The sequence below is a fragment of the Euleptes europaea genome, chromosome 7 (genome assembly GCF_029931775.1).
Source record: "Euleptes europaea isolate rEulEur1 chromosome 7, rEulEur1.hap1, whole genome shotgun sequence".
Classification (NCBI taxonomy): Eukaryota; Metazoa; Chordata; class Lepidosauria; order Squamata; family Sphaerodactylidae; genus Euleptes; species Euleptes europaea.
In genome coordinates, this window is record NC_079318.1 from 7,597,884 (window position 1) to 7,614,746 (window position 16,863).

The following is a 16,863-nucleotide window of genomic DNA, read 5'->3' on the forward strand; positions in this document are numbered from 1 at the left end:
CTTTCCACACGAGGGAGGGAAGGTGAGACTGATGTGTTTCCAGGTTGGGACAACATAGTAGAACACTGCATGTGGTCTCCCCTTCCAGGTGCACTGAGGCTGCCAACAGTCATGTAAAGGGAAGTGGGGAAAGATGAAGATTGGCAGCTATCCGGGGTAGCAGTAGACTCTGACCCCTCAAACCTTGCAAGGCTGATATAACCATAAAGCAATAATCAGAATAGGACATAACAATTTACAATTAGAGACAGTGAACAAATGATCTTGTAACAGCATTACAATGTTTGTCAATTCAGGTTAAGAGGCTGAAATAAGATCACTTTTGATTACTACTACCACTGTGGAAAACAATAATTGCATCTCCTATCTAGACCCTAATCAGTTCACGTCTGCATAATCTCAATGCTTCCAAACCAATCAGAGGGTAAAATTGCCACTCAGAGGTGATCATACAAATTAGACTGACTGGAAGAAAATCTGACCATTTCCACTGCAGCCCTTTATCACCACATTCATCTGGTTCCACTTTATTAGACTCTAAATCCAATGACATCAGTAGTATCACACAATGCGTGTATATGTGTGTTTAATATACACTCCAGTGGTAATTGCTCACCATTAATGGCACACAACTGTTAATGGCACACAACTGATTCTTGGACCCTAAATTAACAGAATACACTCATTTATGAGGTTTGCAATTAAAAATCACAATTCATACTTGCAAAAAGAGCCTTGGCGACTTACCGTGAAGGCTTCTTCTGCTCAGAGGGACGAAGGGCATCTTCATTATGGGTGTTTCCTTTTCCTCTTATCTCGGGAGGCAGGAACCAAATATTTAAATTTTTCTGACCTCTGAGGGTAAACGCCCCCTTGTGATCAGTTAAAGACTTTCCGAGCCTTATATATTTAAGATAGACTGAAGAAACATGTTAGTTATAATTCTATACAAGAAATAAGTTCCTAATAAACATTAACGATGAACCTTTAGGATAACTATAAGTCATGAACCAACAAACAGCGTTTAACTTGAATTGAATGTCAACTGGAAGTTAGATGTAACCATGATTACCTGTAATTTTATTTTATTTGTTTTATTTATATTTTACTGACGTCTGGGCGGGCAAGATGCCCTTCGTCCCTCTGAGCAGAAGAAGCCTTCACGGTAAGTAGCCAAGGCTCTTTCTCGCTCAGAGGGAGAAGGGCATCTTCATTATGGGACATACAAGAGCTGTCCCCCGCCCTTGGGAGGATTAGACGTCCTGAAGTATACTTTGCAGTACTCGTCTGCCTAAGGCGGCATCTGCTGACAAGTATAGATCTAATTTGTAGTGTCTCACAAATGTGGACACCGAGGACCAAGTTGCGGCCTTACATATCTCTTCCATAAAGCACGGCAGTCGAAGGCTGCTGAAGTAGCCGCACTTCTTCCCAAGTGGGCAGTAACGCCCGCAGGAGCAGGTAGGTTACTTATTCTATAAGCCTGTGTTATGTATAAGGTGATGGTCCTACTAATGGATGCCTTGGACATATGCTTGCCCTTGTCAGGTGGTGAGATATGAACGAATAAGGAGTCAGAGTTCCTAATAATTTTAGTAAGATAAATGTAAACAGGTAGTGCCCTTCTTAGGTCTAGCTAGTGCCAGGCCTTCTCCTTAGGATTCTTGGGGTTAGTGCAGAAGATGTAAGCACTATGTCCTGCTCCCTGTGAAACTTGCAGCTACATTTTGTCCTATCTCAGTGATTGGTTCGAATGGTAGTTGTGTGAGTGCTGTCAAAGCTGTGTGCAGGCTCTAGTTGTGAACCTGTGTCTAACAGGAGGAGCTAAATAACTGACGCCCCTTAAAAAGGCTTTTATGCGATGGTGTTTGGTTAAGCGGTATCCAGATACCTTGGGTACTATGGTAGCTATAGATGCCAGTTGCCTTTGTAGAGTGCAGGTAGCTAGCCCTAAGCTCTGTCCCTCCTGATGGCTTCCTTGTTGTCAATATGGTAGTGACAGCCACAGGGCTATAACCTAGGGCTATAAGTCATCTCCTTTCAGTGCCCATGCGGTCAGTTTGTACCACCCTGGATTGGGATGGCATATTGGGTCTTGTAGAGGGAGATCTTGTCTGTCTGGAAGTCTTCAATGGTTCTGTATGGACATCTGAATTATAGATGGGAACCACGGTCGTCGCAGCCAATATGGAGCTATGAATCTGACTGATGCTTTTTGAAGTCGTACCTTTCTCAATACCCTTGGAGGGAGGGGGGGAACCCGTACAGTAGGTCGTGTGGCCCTGGTGACATTAAGAGGTCCATTTGTTCCGCCCCCTGTTGACGGTACATGGAATAGTACCTTGGCAGCTGGTGGATGATGCTGGATGCAAACAGATGAATCTGTGGCGTGCCGAATCTCTGAGTAATAAGTTGAAAGACCTCTGGATGTAGAGACCATTCTGCCTCGCTGATGTCCTGTCTGCTGAGCCAGTCTGCTTGTATGTTGACTGTGCCCTGAATATGTTCTGCTGATTTTGATGAGAGGTTGGACTCGGCCCAAGGAAAAATGTAGTCGCTTCTGAGGATCGTCCTGATTTCTAGAGCACTGATGTGAAGATTCTGTTCTTGATGGTCCATGTTGCTTGAGCCATTGTCCCTTGAGTGTGGCTTCCCAACCTGATAGACACGCGTCCGTGAAGATTTGAATTGGTGTTGGACGGAGATACCAACTTCCTTTCGTCAAATTCTGAGACTGAAACCATCATACTAGTCTTGATCTGACTTCCTCGGTCAGGATGAGATTTCTGTCACTTCTTCCTTGGTATGTCTCTTTGGTACGGCCTTAAGAACCATTGAAGAGGTCTTGCTCGTAAGCGTGCCCCTTGAACTGCGGGAATGCATGCAGACATGTGACCCTTCAGTTTGGTCAGGGACATTAGAGAAGGCGACCGGGAATTAATCGCTTTCTTTGCTAGAGATGAAATGTTGTGGATTTTTGTCCACTGGAAGGTATAAGGAGTTTGTCAGTGTGTCTATGTCCATCCCCCATCTCTCTCAATCGTTGGGATGGAACTAAGTGGGTCTTTCTGAAGTTGATTATGACCCGTGTTCTGTTAACCTCTTCAGAACTCTCTCTGAATGATCTATGCTCTGCTAGTTTGAGCTTGCGCAAATCAGAATGTCGTCTGAGAAGGGTGCATTCTCACGCCCTCCTTGCGCAGAGATGTGACTGGTGTGTCCAGAACTTTGGTGAATACTCGAGGAGGGGCGATGATAACCCGAATCGTAAGGCCCTGAATTGGAAGAGGTGTCCCTTGTACGGGAACCGAAGGAAACAACAATGTGCCGGGTGTATTAGAATGTAAGAAAATGCTTTTCCCTGAGGACCTGTGTGACTGACTTTAGTGTCTCCATCCTGAAGCGCTTTAATGGGATAATCTGTTCAGAAACTTGAGGTCTAGGATGGCTTTCCATCCGCCGCCTTTGTTGGGAACAGTAAAGAATACTGAATAGACTCCCAATGTATGCTCTAATGGTGAGACTGGCTCCATCGCCTTGATGTCTAAGAGGCCTCTGAAGTTCTACGGATTTTTTTTTTGGGGGGGGGGGAATGTTGGAGATATTACTAGTCGATGTGAAGGAGTGTAAGAAAAACTCTATCTGATAGCCTTGTGAGATAATGTTTGTGACCCAGAGGCCTGGTTGGGAGGTGACCACTGACGGTGTAATAGGCTGAACCTGCCTTCCACTGACTGGTGGCTGGCGTCACTGTTTGGTTGGGCGGTCGGGTTTATCCCCTTTATTGCCCTGGAAGGTGGAGGATTTTGGAGATTTATTGAATCGTCCTCCTTTACTAAAGGAGCTGCGATTCTGGTTCCGGTGGTTTTTAGGTTGATCAGGTCTGTATCTTTGAAGTATGTGGTATGCACGAAAGGACATAGAGGGAGTGATCCCTTGGATTCCTTGCGTAGAAACTTGTCTTTGGTCTCCACTGATATGGGGACCAAATTGTCTCCAAGCAAGGTCTTTCCCTGATACAGGAAGCCCATAATAACCAATTTTGATCTATATACTCCGCTTGCCAGGGGCGTACCCAGAGAGCCTTTCTGGCAGCTGAGGCTGTGGCTAGTGTTCTAGCTGCATATGACATGTTATCTAAGGAGGAATCAGCTAGAAAGAATACCACTCTCGAAAACATGGATGACATGGTATCTAAGGTAGAATCAGCTGGAAGGATACCACTCTCAAAAAAAACATGGATGCCCTTCTGGCATCTGATGCTGCGGCTAGTGTCCTAGCTGCATATGGCATGGTATCGAAGTTCGAATCAGTTAGAAAGAATACCACTCTCAAAAAACATGGGTACTCCTGTAAAGGCGTTTCTTTCTTCCTGTGGAAAAAGTTGATATAACTTCCTAGTCCAAATTATTGCCGCTCTGTATACTAGGGCAGATGTGATAGAAGCGCTTGATAGTGAGTGCCAAGGCCTCTGAGCATTTATGCCTGCTAACTCTGCCTTCCTATCTGTAGGGTCCCTAATCATGGCAAGGCCATGTAACAAGGTTGAAGGAGTGAAGGCAGTGACAGGTGATTCTACTGAAGGCACTTTTAGAATTTTAGAAGCACCGATAAACCAAATATAAAGGCTTCCTAGAGGCTGTGGAGCATTGTATGGGTGCCATTGGTTTCTCCCGCTCTGCTTTCAACAGAGTTAGAAATAATCAAGCGCTGGCACAAACCTATCTGGAGCCTTTTCTCCCACTCTGAGTCCTCTGAGAGATCAAGAGTAGCTAGGTTTTATGCCAATGCAGAAGGAAATCTTCTGCATTAAATACTATAGACAGTCTGGGTACCAATTGGCAATTTTGTGACCGTGAATTAGCTTTCAGCGCTGCTTAGGCTGGCCAGCACGTACAATCTTGGTACTACTTGGACTGGTGATTGGCTCACCAGGATCTCAGGCAGAAGTCACCTTACCGGCAGTCGATGTCTCAGTTGATGCTTCCCGTCCTTGAATAATAATAGGCGAGCCGCCTGAGGACGGAGCATTGCGAGGCAAAAAGGCGAGCCGCCAGCCTCCTTCATTTTCCCCGTTTGTGCAGTGTGGGAGAAGTGGCTATAGCCGCTGTGTTCTCCTGGCTGCTTCCCGTCCTTGAATAACAATAGGCGAGCCGCCTAAGGACGGAGCACGGCGGGCGAGGCAAAAAGGCGAGCCGCCAGCCTCCTTCATTTCCCCCGTTCATGCTGTGTGGGAGGAGCGGCTACCGCCGCTGTTTTCTCCCGGCCGCTTTCTGTTGCGATCTGGCAGTTGCGTCTTTCAGGCGCGGCAGAGCAGCGTGCATTTTGCAGCAGGCATTTGGCGCGCTTGTTAGCGGTCGAGCCAAGCCGTTTGTACTTGCCTGCGCCGTTCTTGCCGCTTTTGCCTTTCCCTTTTGAGTTTTGGTCCTCAGGTCACCAGAGTGACTGTCCAAGGGTTCATCTAATTGTAGTGGTAAGGCCACTAGCAGGCTAGGGTCTAAATTGGCAGGCGCTATAAAGCTGTCCTGATGCCGATCTGCCATTTTTTTTTGGGGGGGGGGGCGGGAAAAGACCCTTCTGAGGAGAATAGGCAGAAAATTAAGACAGTAAATAGAATTGAGTAGTAGATTAGTTAGGTTTGTTAAAATAAGAATATTTTTAGGTCTAATAAGTAAGGTTAAGGTTTCTCTATTATTTCTGTAGCAGAGAGCTGCTAGAAGGCTGCTCTCCCGTTCAAGGCAGGAAATAGAACTGATCACAAGGGGGCGTTTACCCTCAGAGGTCAGAAAAATTTAAATATTTGGTTCCTGCCTCCCGAGATAAGAGGAAAAGGAAACACCCATAATGAAGATGCCCTTCTCCCTCTGAGCGAGAATACATCCAAGCAGGGACCTGATGGTTTCTTTTCTTAGCTCCTGTTAATTCATAAGTGATACACATGCATGTTTTACACTGAAGAGTCATGATTTCTAATAAATGAATTAGTTAACCTCTTAAGGAGAACAGCAGGTGGCACTAATATAAAACGGATATGGTTTAAGTACAAAACTATATGCCTGGTGACAATGAGGAAATAAATAAAAAGGAAATAAAGCCCCCGAACTGTCAAAGTTTTTGCATTGGTTTAACAAGCTGTTTCAGAGCTTGTGTACATACTTGCAGTGAGTCAGTTTTGAGCTTTTCTTTGTGCTCTTCTGAGGAACGCAGCACTTCTCTATACAATTCTGCTGCCAATGCATATTCACCTGAAAAATGAAAATGCTTTAGACCAGATCAAAGGGATTTCAATGTGCCAGATGTCCACTTCAAGTAGATGTGCAATACCATAAGGGCTTTCTTTCAAGCAAGCTCTTAATTATAAATATCTGTGCTTCACTCATGAAATAAACTAAAAAAGAGCTTACACCACAGAATAAATTCCACTGTGAAAACACCATTTTAAAAGTTCTACTTAACATGAATTTTAATTTCAGTAGAAGCAAGAGTGTCTTTTTAAAAATCTCCTTACAAAAGAGATGCAAATAATTTTTCTGGCAGGCATTTAACCAACTCGTTTTTGTTTTTACTGCTGACAATGGCCTTGTTTTGTAGTCATATGTCTTCTATTTAATTTTCTATGGGTAATGTTGACTATTATTATGCATTTCATGTATCTGTGAAAACCACTGTCATTTCATAAAGAGAGTGAGAGAGAGTGAGTGTGTGTGTGTGTGAGAGAGAGAGAGAATGGGAGAGAGAGAGATTAAACTACTCTAGTTAGTTTCAATGTATTAAAATAATTTGTTGAAATTTTATTATCTGCTTTGTATTTAAAAATCTGTAAGAGACTTATGAAAAAGAAAAACAGCCGTATTAAACATCAGTAAGAAAATAATGCAAAGCCCACTAGCTTGGGTGCAGTGAACCATGGTGAAGTTCCATTCACTGAATGTGGCTTTCCTGCTTCTCCTGTCCTACGGCAACCTCCATCTGCCCTCCTCCCAATGCTTGACCTGCCTTTCAGGAAGTCCTTGGGAACAGCACAGTACATAGCAGGGGAGGGAGAACTGACAGGAATAGTTGCCTTCTACATTGTCTGGACAGGAGAACCCATCTGCTTGCTCAATGGCTGTCTTGGATCAAGTCACTAGTATACTTTGTTTTTTTTTAAATACACCATGTGTTTTAGATGAAATTAAGTTCTTACCATCAAAGCCAAGACACTACCAACTACACATTTCGGAATATTCATATCAGGCCGCTGTAGCCAGCCTAACAGCCTACTGCAAGGAGGAATCTGAATCAAGTAAGTTCAGATAGACTAATTTCTGAAGAAAGCGTCATTAATCTTAATATTGGCTGAACACATTTACGAGGTCTACCCTGAATTATGTTGCACTTATTTTACCTTTAATTATGTGAATACCAGCTAAGCCATTCAGGGCACAGACGAGTTGTCTGTGAACTTCCTCACATTCTGTCCGACATTTTTTCTGCAACGATGTTAGAAGCTCCTCCATGGTCATTGTACTGGAACAGAAACCCAAACATCAACTGAAGACATGCAGGATATTCCAGAGATCATAAGACTGCCCCTCCTTAAAAACATACTTGATGGAAGCTGTTTCATTCACTGCCCGAACTGCTAATGTTTGAAAATGCTGTTTGACTGCTCATCCTTAATATTTGTTTATTTTCCAAGTGGCTGCCAATTATTATGCAGGAGGTGTGTAGATACTGTTTTTATTCAGACACATTACATTTACAAGATCAGAGAGGTGGGAGGAGGCTACAGTGACTGTTGAAAGTGCTATGACTAACTAGGACCAATGCAGCATGAGATTACAATGAGAAAAGGAGTCAAAGGGAATCAAAGTTCTTAATTCGGAACAAGAGCTGAAAAGAATTTAGGAAGGTTAAAAATGTGCATTTCTAGAAGTTATGCTCTAAGAAAGATATATATTTATTAAGAGGCCTGAAATCATTCAATCTTTAAAAAAAGAAGCAAGAAGTTTTGTGTTCTGCTTTCCTGGATAAAAGATGGCCTGGGGACCCCATATATGATTTCTACTGAGAAGGAAAGATATAAAAGCAATCATGAACTAGCTTGATAACCATATAAAGGTGTGATAAAGTAAACGGCTCCCTATTTGTTGTCTTTCTTTCTACTCGTCAAAATTCCTGGCGCTTGGGAGTTCTTTCGTTTTTGTGCACAGTGACACAAAAGATACCCATGAGCTCTTTCATTTTCCTGCTTTAGGAATGGTTGGCTGCTCTGAAAAGAAAAGCGCATAGAGACAGTCTTTTTAAAATGTGGTGCTTTTTATAGGAACTACTTGTTTTGTTGCTGAACTCTTCCCACTGCTGTTGCTATGGGACTGCCACCCGTGAACATTCTTCTGATATTTATGGTGTTCTTGGACAGACAGATAGAACATTTAAGGCTAGAGCTGCTATGCCTGACCTATACAGTCCTTAAACTTGCAGCAACACTAACATGGAAAGGGCTAGTGCAAATGCGTGCTGATGCTCTCCCGCCCCAACAAAAAAAAAAACACCATTAATGTTTACTACCATTAACAGTTCTGAAGCCATCAGAGTATAAATTGTCAGCAGTAACAAATTTCCTACTGAACTTTATTTCATCTCCAGGACCAAAGTGTGGAAACCAGTAATTTGTAAGGTTTAAAAGCATTAATTGATTAATCAGCACTATTATTTCTTTGTTACAAATCAAACTGTGAATTTTTAATTGGATCTTAATTGATGCTGGGCACTGTGAAAGATCATTCAGCGCTGCTGGCTTTGTTGTAAACAGTTGAGTCAAACAATTCAGTAAATTATTTGGGTTATTTAGTTGACAGAAAATTAATGTGGCACTACTAATAACCTCAAAAACATCCAAAATACAGCCCATTCCACTTAAACCGATGCATACTTCAAAAGGACTCCTGCTCTCCAGTGATTAAAGATAGCACTGACTTTCAAGGTAAAGGAAAATAGATGCACCAGTCAGCAGACCTCCAATACTGAAACCCTCACCCCCAAACCATCATTGCCAACTTCTGCTACTCTACAGGTCCAACTACATGCGACGGAGTCAGACCCTTGTCAGCATCAAGACAGAAAGGTCTGGAGATGTAGGGAAAGTACTAAGAACTGCCTCTGTGCTCTAGCAAAACCTCAGCTTGGCAAGAAACTCTCAGACCCCTCGCAAATTAAACCTTTCTGAGGACCTCCTGCCCTAAAGGCACACAGAGCTAGCAACAACGTTGCAACCGAGGTAAGCAATACAAGGAGAATACCAGGACCAATGGAAGGTTATGGATCAAACGTCAACAAGATACATCTTTTTGCATAATTCAGCTCTTTCCCCTTCTAATTCTTTCAAAATGTATTATTTAAAACTAATAGTTAAAAGTAGATAAATTCAAAGGCTGATGGCATTTCAGCTCTGCACACTGGTAAAAACAGAAGGTTGGATTCCATGAGGTAGGAGCACACTGGCTGCCATGGATCGTGTCCCGCCCTTCCCATTCTCCATCAGCCTCCCCGAGGCCTCCAAAAAGAGCTGGAGATTGTAAGACCTGCGTGGACAAAAAGCCACTCAGGCAGCCAATCTGCACTGAGAAGGAGGAATTGAGTGAAATTGTCTCGGTCTTTCTCTTTTGCCAGCAGGTTTCCCACTGGCACAAGAATAAGATAGGGCAATTTCACCTCCACCGTACAGCCCCATAGGTCATGTGCTTTTTGTTCATGAGCATCTGGTAATCTCCAGTATCTGCGTTTGAGAGAACTTGGGGCTGCTGCGGGGAGGGGTTGCTGGGAAAGATCCACATCCATGACCTTGCACTTCATGTGATCAAACCCATGAACTTCAGTCACCACCAACGTTTACAATTAATTTGGTGATGCACAAAAACTCTGTTGGCTATATTTGAGTGTGTTCTCATCTCTTCTCCCCTATGTAGAATATATACATCTTTTGAATGAGTGTATATGATGCTTAGGGGCCCCGTGGCGCAGAGTGGTAAGCTGCAGTACTGCAGTCCAAGCTCTGCTCACGACCTGAGTTCGATCCCAACGGAAGTTGGTTTCAGGTAGCCGGCTCAAGGTTGACTCAGCCTTCTATCCTTCCGAGGTCGGTAAAATGAGCACCCAGCTTGCTGGGGGTAAAGGGAAGATGACTGGGGAAGGCACTGGCAAACCACCCCGCAAACAAAGTTTGCCTAGAAAACGTCGGGATGTGGCATCACGCCATGGGTCAGTAATGACCCGGTGCTTGCACAGGGAACCTTTACCTTTTCATGGTGCTTACAGAGTGCTTGGGAGTACAGTTATGAAAGCACAGCTTTGAGAGCAGAGCACTCTACAATTGCTAGAGTCCTTGCTTAGCACATCACCCCACTAAAGAATTACAGCCATCTCCTTCATGTATTGATCCTGATGAATTTTATCCACCAGCCGGCTTTAGAATGATTACCACCAAGATGAGCATTTAGATAAATATTAGTAAATAGTGGTGGAGATCCACTTTGAGCAGCAACAGAACTAACCTTTTCTGCAGAGGCAAGAATTCTCCACGAACAGCTTGCGGATGACAGCAGGCTTGTCTCAGGCGTAACAAAGGATACAGAATAGAAGCAACTGTCCTCCTATCCAGGCTGCTAAGCTTGAGGGACCAATCAGAAATCTTCCTGAATTTTGCCAGAGCATCCTGGCAGCACACCTCATGCTGGCGGTGATAAAAGTGTCTCTCCACAGGAGAAAAGTGAAGCCAGTGTGTATCTTCTGTTTGAGCAGGAATCTGAATCTAAGCATAAAGGAAACAATAAATAAACAACCGAAGCTTTAGATGGAAAAAAATATTATCTCTGAAAGCCATCTTAGAACCTAAGTATTTACTTGGTCAATCACGTCCTTCTTTGCTGACCTCCACATTATCTTGGCTATGAAGTTGTAGAGAGGCTGGGTTTTTTTCCTGCAGTAGGGTCGATACAGAAGCTGATCCCACCAATATTTTACCCAGTAAGGATCAGCTCCAAGAAAAAGCACTAATCCATATAAATCTGTGAAAGAGGAAGAACATGTTTTAATACATGCAAGTTTGTGATAAATATTTTAAAACAAAACACTAATATTCCAAAATCTAGTTCCAAAATCATCATCCTGAAAAGTTAAATTATCTCAAAGGTCATTTTCTTTAGGGGACGGGGAGAAAAGATTAAACTGAGTGGCTGCTTCAGAGCCCCTTCTTTACCAGTTGTTGAAATAAACTGTGTTTCTTTACAAATACACACATATCCTTTCAGAAATTCATCCACAGCATTGATATTTTCTAAAAACATGAGCACTAGATCACAAATTTAACCATTACCCACCAGCCCAAAAAACCAGAAGAGTGGTGTTTGTACAAGCACAGACAACAATACTGAAGGAGATACGGTGACATTATTTTATGAGATCACAGTAGGGCAGAATGCTCATGCAGATTGTTCAGAAGTGACATTGGACAATCGTACCCTTGATGTTTTACCCTTCAAAACTACTGTTTACTTGTTGACAGAGGGAAAAGATTAGCTGCATCATTCACCTTCCAATCCTCGCTGAACAGGTGTGCCACTGACACACCAGCGATTGATTCCACTCAAACGGAGAGCCATTTCTGCAGCCTAATAAAAGATGACAAAATATACTGAAAGTCCACAAGAGCTAGGAAAGAAGTTTACCTCATGATGTCATCAATACAGGGTAAAAGATAGAACGGTAACACTTGTGTTAAAAAAGATGGTGGCTAGTTACATCTTAAACAATTTCAAGTTCAGCATCTTGTGGACAGTGAAGTGTGCATATGTGGGGAGGTTTATAACTCTATTAAGAGCCTGACTAGATGGTGACTTCCTACTTCTGCTCTACTGAAGACATCCAAGTAGAAAAGTGAAGGCTAGAGTTTCCCTGAAGGTTGCATGGGCCCATAAGCCGAGATGCAGCAGTGCATACTGTTGAGGGTTGAAACAGCTTATGTAATGAGCTGCAAGAACTGACGTACTGAAATAGCGTTCACAACCACCCCCAATTAGAACCCTTTCCTTTCCAGCTTCCTAGTATTTATTCTCCTTGCAGCTTCCCATACTCTGTGCATCCATCAAAAAGAGCTTTGTCTTTGTATCCAGCTTTTCCAGTACTGTCTTTTGTCCTCAGTTCTTCCCTTCTTCTTCCCCTTCCACACCTTGTCCCTAGGTTGCTGCTGCTCAGGCCCTCCATCTCCACCTTCTCTTCCTTTCTTCTTTGGATGCCTTTCTCCCACATCTTTTCTCATTCTGCTTCCCAGGTGTCTGACAAAACTTATTTTCTTCCTGACAGTGAAGTGTTCAGTTGGAAATATTCATCAGTCTCCCTCTGCCCAGCTCCTCTTTAGTCAACGCAGACAGTTTTACAGCTTCTAGACCCAAGGGCAGACCCTGTGCCTCTTTAGACGGGCATTAAACTGACTAACATCTTGCTTTAAACTATGAAGTGGTGCAAAAGGCATGATGACCTAGTTCTTTAAACTGTCAGAATAAATTATGCTAAGTGATTTTTTAAAATAAGGACAGTACTTCATAGCCAGTCAAACCTCTAACAGAGAAAACATTTAATAGCAAGCACCTCCAAGGGAAAATAGATCATTAGTCACCTTGGAAGGATGAACAAGGGCAAATTTACATCTCTGTGTGCTAAAGGCTATGCAAGTAGGCTTCTCATTTTTGGGTTTGTTTTTTTTACATTTAATGCTTTTCATGTTCAACTGCAGTATACCCAAGAGAGTCTCTCTCACCTTTGCAGTGGTGCATTCTACCATTTGTGCTTCATCCAGACAAATTCGCCACCACTCCACTGCTACCAAGGGGCTTGGAATAGCCATATACCGTTTCTGGTTTCTGAACCGGCGGCCATCTTCACTATTGCTGTGAGGAATGTCCACATAGTTCAGCTCACTACGAAGGACATCATAGGTGGTGATCACTACTTCCTGCTCTGCCAAGATGTGAGGCTGCAGGAAACCATGTTTCTTTACTCCTTGATAAACCTATAGGGATGTTTGCACAAAGCACAACAGTGTAAATGATGGCAATTAGGAGATTCCTAGCTGTGGGGGAGGGGAAGAGACAGTTCCCTGAAGACCACTGTTTTACAAGTACATTTTATTAACATGATGAAAGTGTTGAGTAAATATGGTTTAAAAATGCAATTATCTGACAGTTGATGTGTTCTAACAAACAAGCAAAAAGTGACTACATCGACAATTAACAGCTCTTAAAGAACACCAGAGGAAAAAGTGATAATGGGATTAAGAAATGACTGAGAAAACATAATAAAAGGCATGTTGGACACATGTGATTCATGAAAGAAAAAAAGCAATCATCATCTAAATATCCTAAAAGAAGTAAATCCAACACTCTATATTTAATCCCACTAAAGAAACATACCTCAGCTACCAAAATGAGCCTGACATGGAGAATTTACGACAATAAGACAAATGAATGAATCTCAGTATAAAAGAGCAAGAGTCCAGTAGCACCTTAAAGACTAACAAAATTTCTGGCAGGGTATGAGCTTTTGTGAGCCACAGCTCACTTCTTCAGAATGTATCTCAGAAACTGAGACAGTTTAGTTTTAGTTTAGCATTATAACCAAGATGTAAAACAGTACCCCTTTACAAGCATATTTACTGGCAAATGCCAGAACTTTCTGGTATTTCTAATGGCCTCCCAAAAATTCTTAAGGATTGCCATGAACATTAATTCTACTGAACAACTGATAATTATAACATTTACAAGGCAGCAAAACACTCGGATGGAAATATATTCCCACTCCACCCTCTCAGTGACTAACTGCTGTAACTCATCTAAAACACTTTCTAAACAGCAAAGACCATAATACACGTAACACTCTTTTCAATTAAGCAATCCTACCAGCACTCGAAGGGAGGATGATCTCACATGCCTGTTGATCTCATCGACCCACTGGTGACATATAGAACTAGGAGAGATGATCAGAGTCGCTCCTGTGGGAACTGGTTTCATTGCTACAAGGCAATGTGGACAGTAAAAGGGCTTGATCTTCAGATTTTCCTCTTTATAGTTCACACACTCAGCATGCTGCCACAGGTGACAGTTTAGGCACTGAACACGTGCCTTATAGTCTACTAAGCCAAGCTTGCCACAGATGCATTCAAAGCGGTAGTCAGATGTGTTGAACGGAAAAATGGAACCAGGATGTTGTACAAAAGTGCTAGTGTGTCCTTGGGAGACCGGAGACTGTTCTTTTTGCTCGTCAACTTCCTCAGAGTTCTTAGAAATGTCAGTAACACTGTGTGTTTTGTCTTTGGAAATTAGCACGTGGTGCTGCAAGTCAGTAGACTCTGGGCCCACAGGTCTATCTTGGGTATCTTCAGCTTTCCATCTCTTTGGATCAAATTTCGAACTTCTGTTATAGTTGCTGGTTGTACAGTAATCATGTTCTTCTGCCGGCAGAGGTGATTTAAGAACATCTGCAGAAGTTGTGTCCTTATCTTCCAATTCTTTGGTTTCATTTTTCTGTTCGTGCAAAGCTTTTTTCTGGATCTGATTTGAACTTATTTTCTGATTTTTTTTTAAAAAAAGAAGAAAACAAGCTGAAATGTAGTATGACCAAATTGCCAACCCTGTGACTGAGAACAGAAGACCCTTCCCTGTATGGTGGCATTGCTCATTTCCTCCAAGAGCATTTTGAGGTGGCCATGAGCAACTACACTAGGAAGGGAAACCAGAACTTCCTCCATTACGCACGTTGACTGCTGAATTTGGAGATCTGGATCCTAGCCTTTGTAACATCCAAGGTGGTGGCAGGGGATGAAGTTGAATGGGAACAACATGCATATTTAGGGCCTGTGCATATTTTGCATCTTTAATTATTTCTACAAGTTTTTTTAAATTATGCATGCTAAACCACATTTTAAAAAATACAACACCACTCTATTTTCTGTTATCTAATTCAGCATCATTATAGCCTAATAGCCTATAACTGGAGTATCACTCCAGTCTTGACCCACCTACACTGGCTTCCAGTTTGTTCCTGGGCACAATTTAAGGTGCTGGTCTTGACCTTTAAAGCCCTATATGGTTTGGTACCAGCATACCTGAAGGACTGCCTAATCCTTTAGTAAATTGCCCGACCACTATGGTCAACTTCAGAGGCCTTGCTTTAGGTACGCCTTCTGAGAGTAGGCAGTTGGCAACCTGGGAGAGGGCCTTCTTGGTCATGGTGCCAAAGCTCTGTAACTGTCTCCTCTGTCTTCATCTGTCCCCTTCTGTTGTGATTTCCATCAGTGGGTGAAGACTTTTTGTTTCGTTTGCCATTCCCTCAATGAACCTCCTTCCTAACCAATGTTTTATGTTTTGTATGTATTTTAACTCTGTTTTTTAAGTCTTTAAAGTTTTTTTAATGAGATGTTTGAGAGGGGAGTTTATTATAATGGTTTTATAATGTAATTTTATCACACGTTTTAAATTGTTAGCTGCCTTGATGGCCCTTGTAAGGACAGTAACATGGGACACAAATTTTGTAAATAAATACTAAAGAAATAATATTGGGGGGTGGGGGGCGGAATCCAGCCTCAGTTGGAGTATGGTGCCTTTATGATTCATTAATCCATCAACTTGCATTATACCTAAGGATGTCACTTTCCATTATATGTATTTGCACCCGTCCTCGTTCATCAAGGCTACACTCAGTTCTTCTTGGTCTAAACTAGTTAAAGCTTTTTCCACCTTTTCAAATTGCCTTGGGATAGTTCTGGAGATACCTTACAGCAAAATAAATTGGGACTGTGGCTATTAAGGAAAGTGCAGGAAAACCTGCAGTGGAAAGACCAGATAAAATCACCCATATAGCCATTCCCACATGAATGCCGTGCACTCCCATTCATGCTACTGTATCCTTTCCCTCCTGAAGCAGCCTCAATGTAAAGCTCAACAATTATATAGAAGCAGTAAAATCTAGATTATTTCCTATCTGAAAAATGATTAGTCTCCCAGCTTACCTGCTTCTTGGGTCTACTGCAAAACTTCTGTTCCTTGTAGTTTCTGCCCAATTTAAAAGAGCCTGCAAGACCATGGCCTTTGACCTGTTCTACTACTTTCTCTGCAATTAGTTTTTCCAAAGTTCTTTTAAGAATCCGACGGTTTCGTTGTATGTCATATTTGTATACAGCATGGACATACTTAAAAATAGCAAAAATGGATGCTCCCTTTTTTACTTTCATTTCCTTTATAGCTGTTAAGAGCATTATTCGCAAACCTGCATAAAGGAATAAACAGATAATAATAAAGAGGCTGCAACATAATTATATTTAGGAATCGCTGGCTTAACCGTATTTTTATAATTGGGTTTCTGTTAATTTCCGTTTATAATCAATTACTACAAAGTTTAAATGAACAAAACTGAACAAATATTCATAAAATTTCAAACTATTAGGGAATCTCAACCAATTTAGGATCAGCTCTGAATTGATAGATTTTCTGTAGATTCAATATGACAGTAAATGCAAAGGAAAAATTTGGTGGCTGCTATTAATTGCTTCGTTCATTTTTTAGTAATCTAAAAATTATGTTCATTTTAGAAGGAAGGAGAGTTGGTTTTTATATGCCAACTTTCTCTACTTTTTAAGGAGAATCAAACCAGCTTACAATCTCCTTCGCTTTCTCTCCCCACAACAGAGAGAGTTCAGAGACAACACATTAACACATGAAGCTGACTTATACTGAATCAGACCCTTGGTCCATCAAAGTCAGTATTCTCTGCTCAGACCAACAGAGTCTCTCCAGGGTCTCAGGAAGAGGTCTTTCACATCACCTACTTGCT

The 16,863-nt window shown here is 42.1% G+C and overlaps 1 protein-coding gene across 1 annotated transcript in view; it reads right to left on the minus strand.

Annotated features, from left to right (window-relative positions):
- The window catches only part of SHPRH (SNF2 histone linker PHD RING helicase), a 66,812-nt gene that overhangs the window by 25,715 nt on the left and 24,234 nt on the right, over nt 1–16,863 (minus strand). The window contains exons 7-14 of the mRNA XM_056852793.1: nt 16,043–16,299; nt 13,935–14,603; nt 12,797–13,048; nt 11,573–11,651; nt 10,885–11,048; nt 10,536–10,792; nt 7,388–7,509; nt 6,157–6,245 (exon numbers count right to left, since the gene is read on the minus strand). Of these exons, the coding sequence (XP_056708771.1) occupies nt 6,157–6,245; nt 7,388–7,509; nt 10,536–10,792; nt 10,885–11,048; nt 11,573–11,651; nt 12,797–13,048; nt 13,935–14,603; nt 16,043–16,299 (1,889 nt within the window). The remainder of the gene's footprint in view (nt 1–6,156; nt 6,246–7,387; nt 7,510–10,535; nt 10,793–10,884; nt 11,049–11,572; nt 11,652–12,796; nt 13,049–13,934; nt 14,604–16,042; nt 16,300–16,863) is intronic.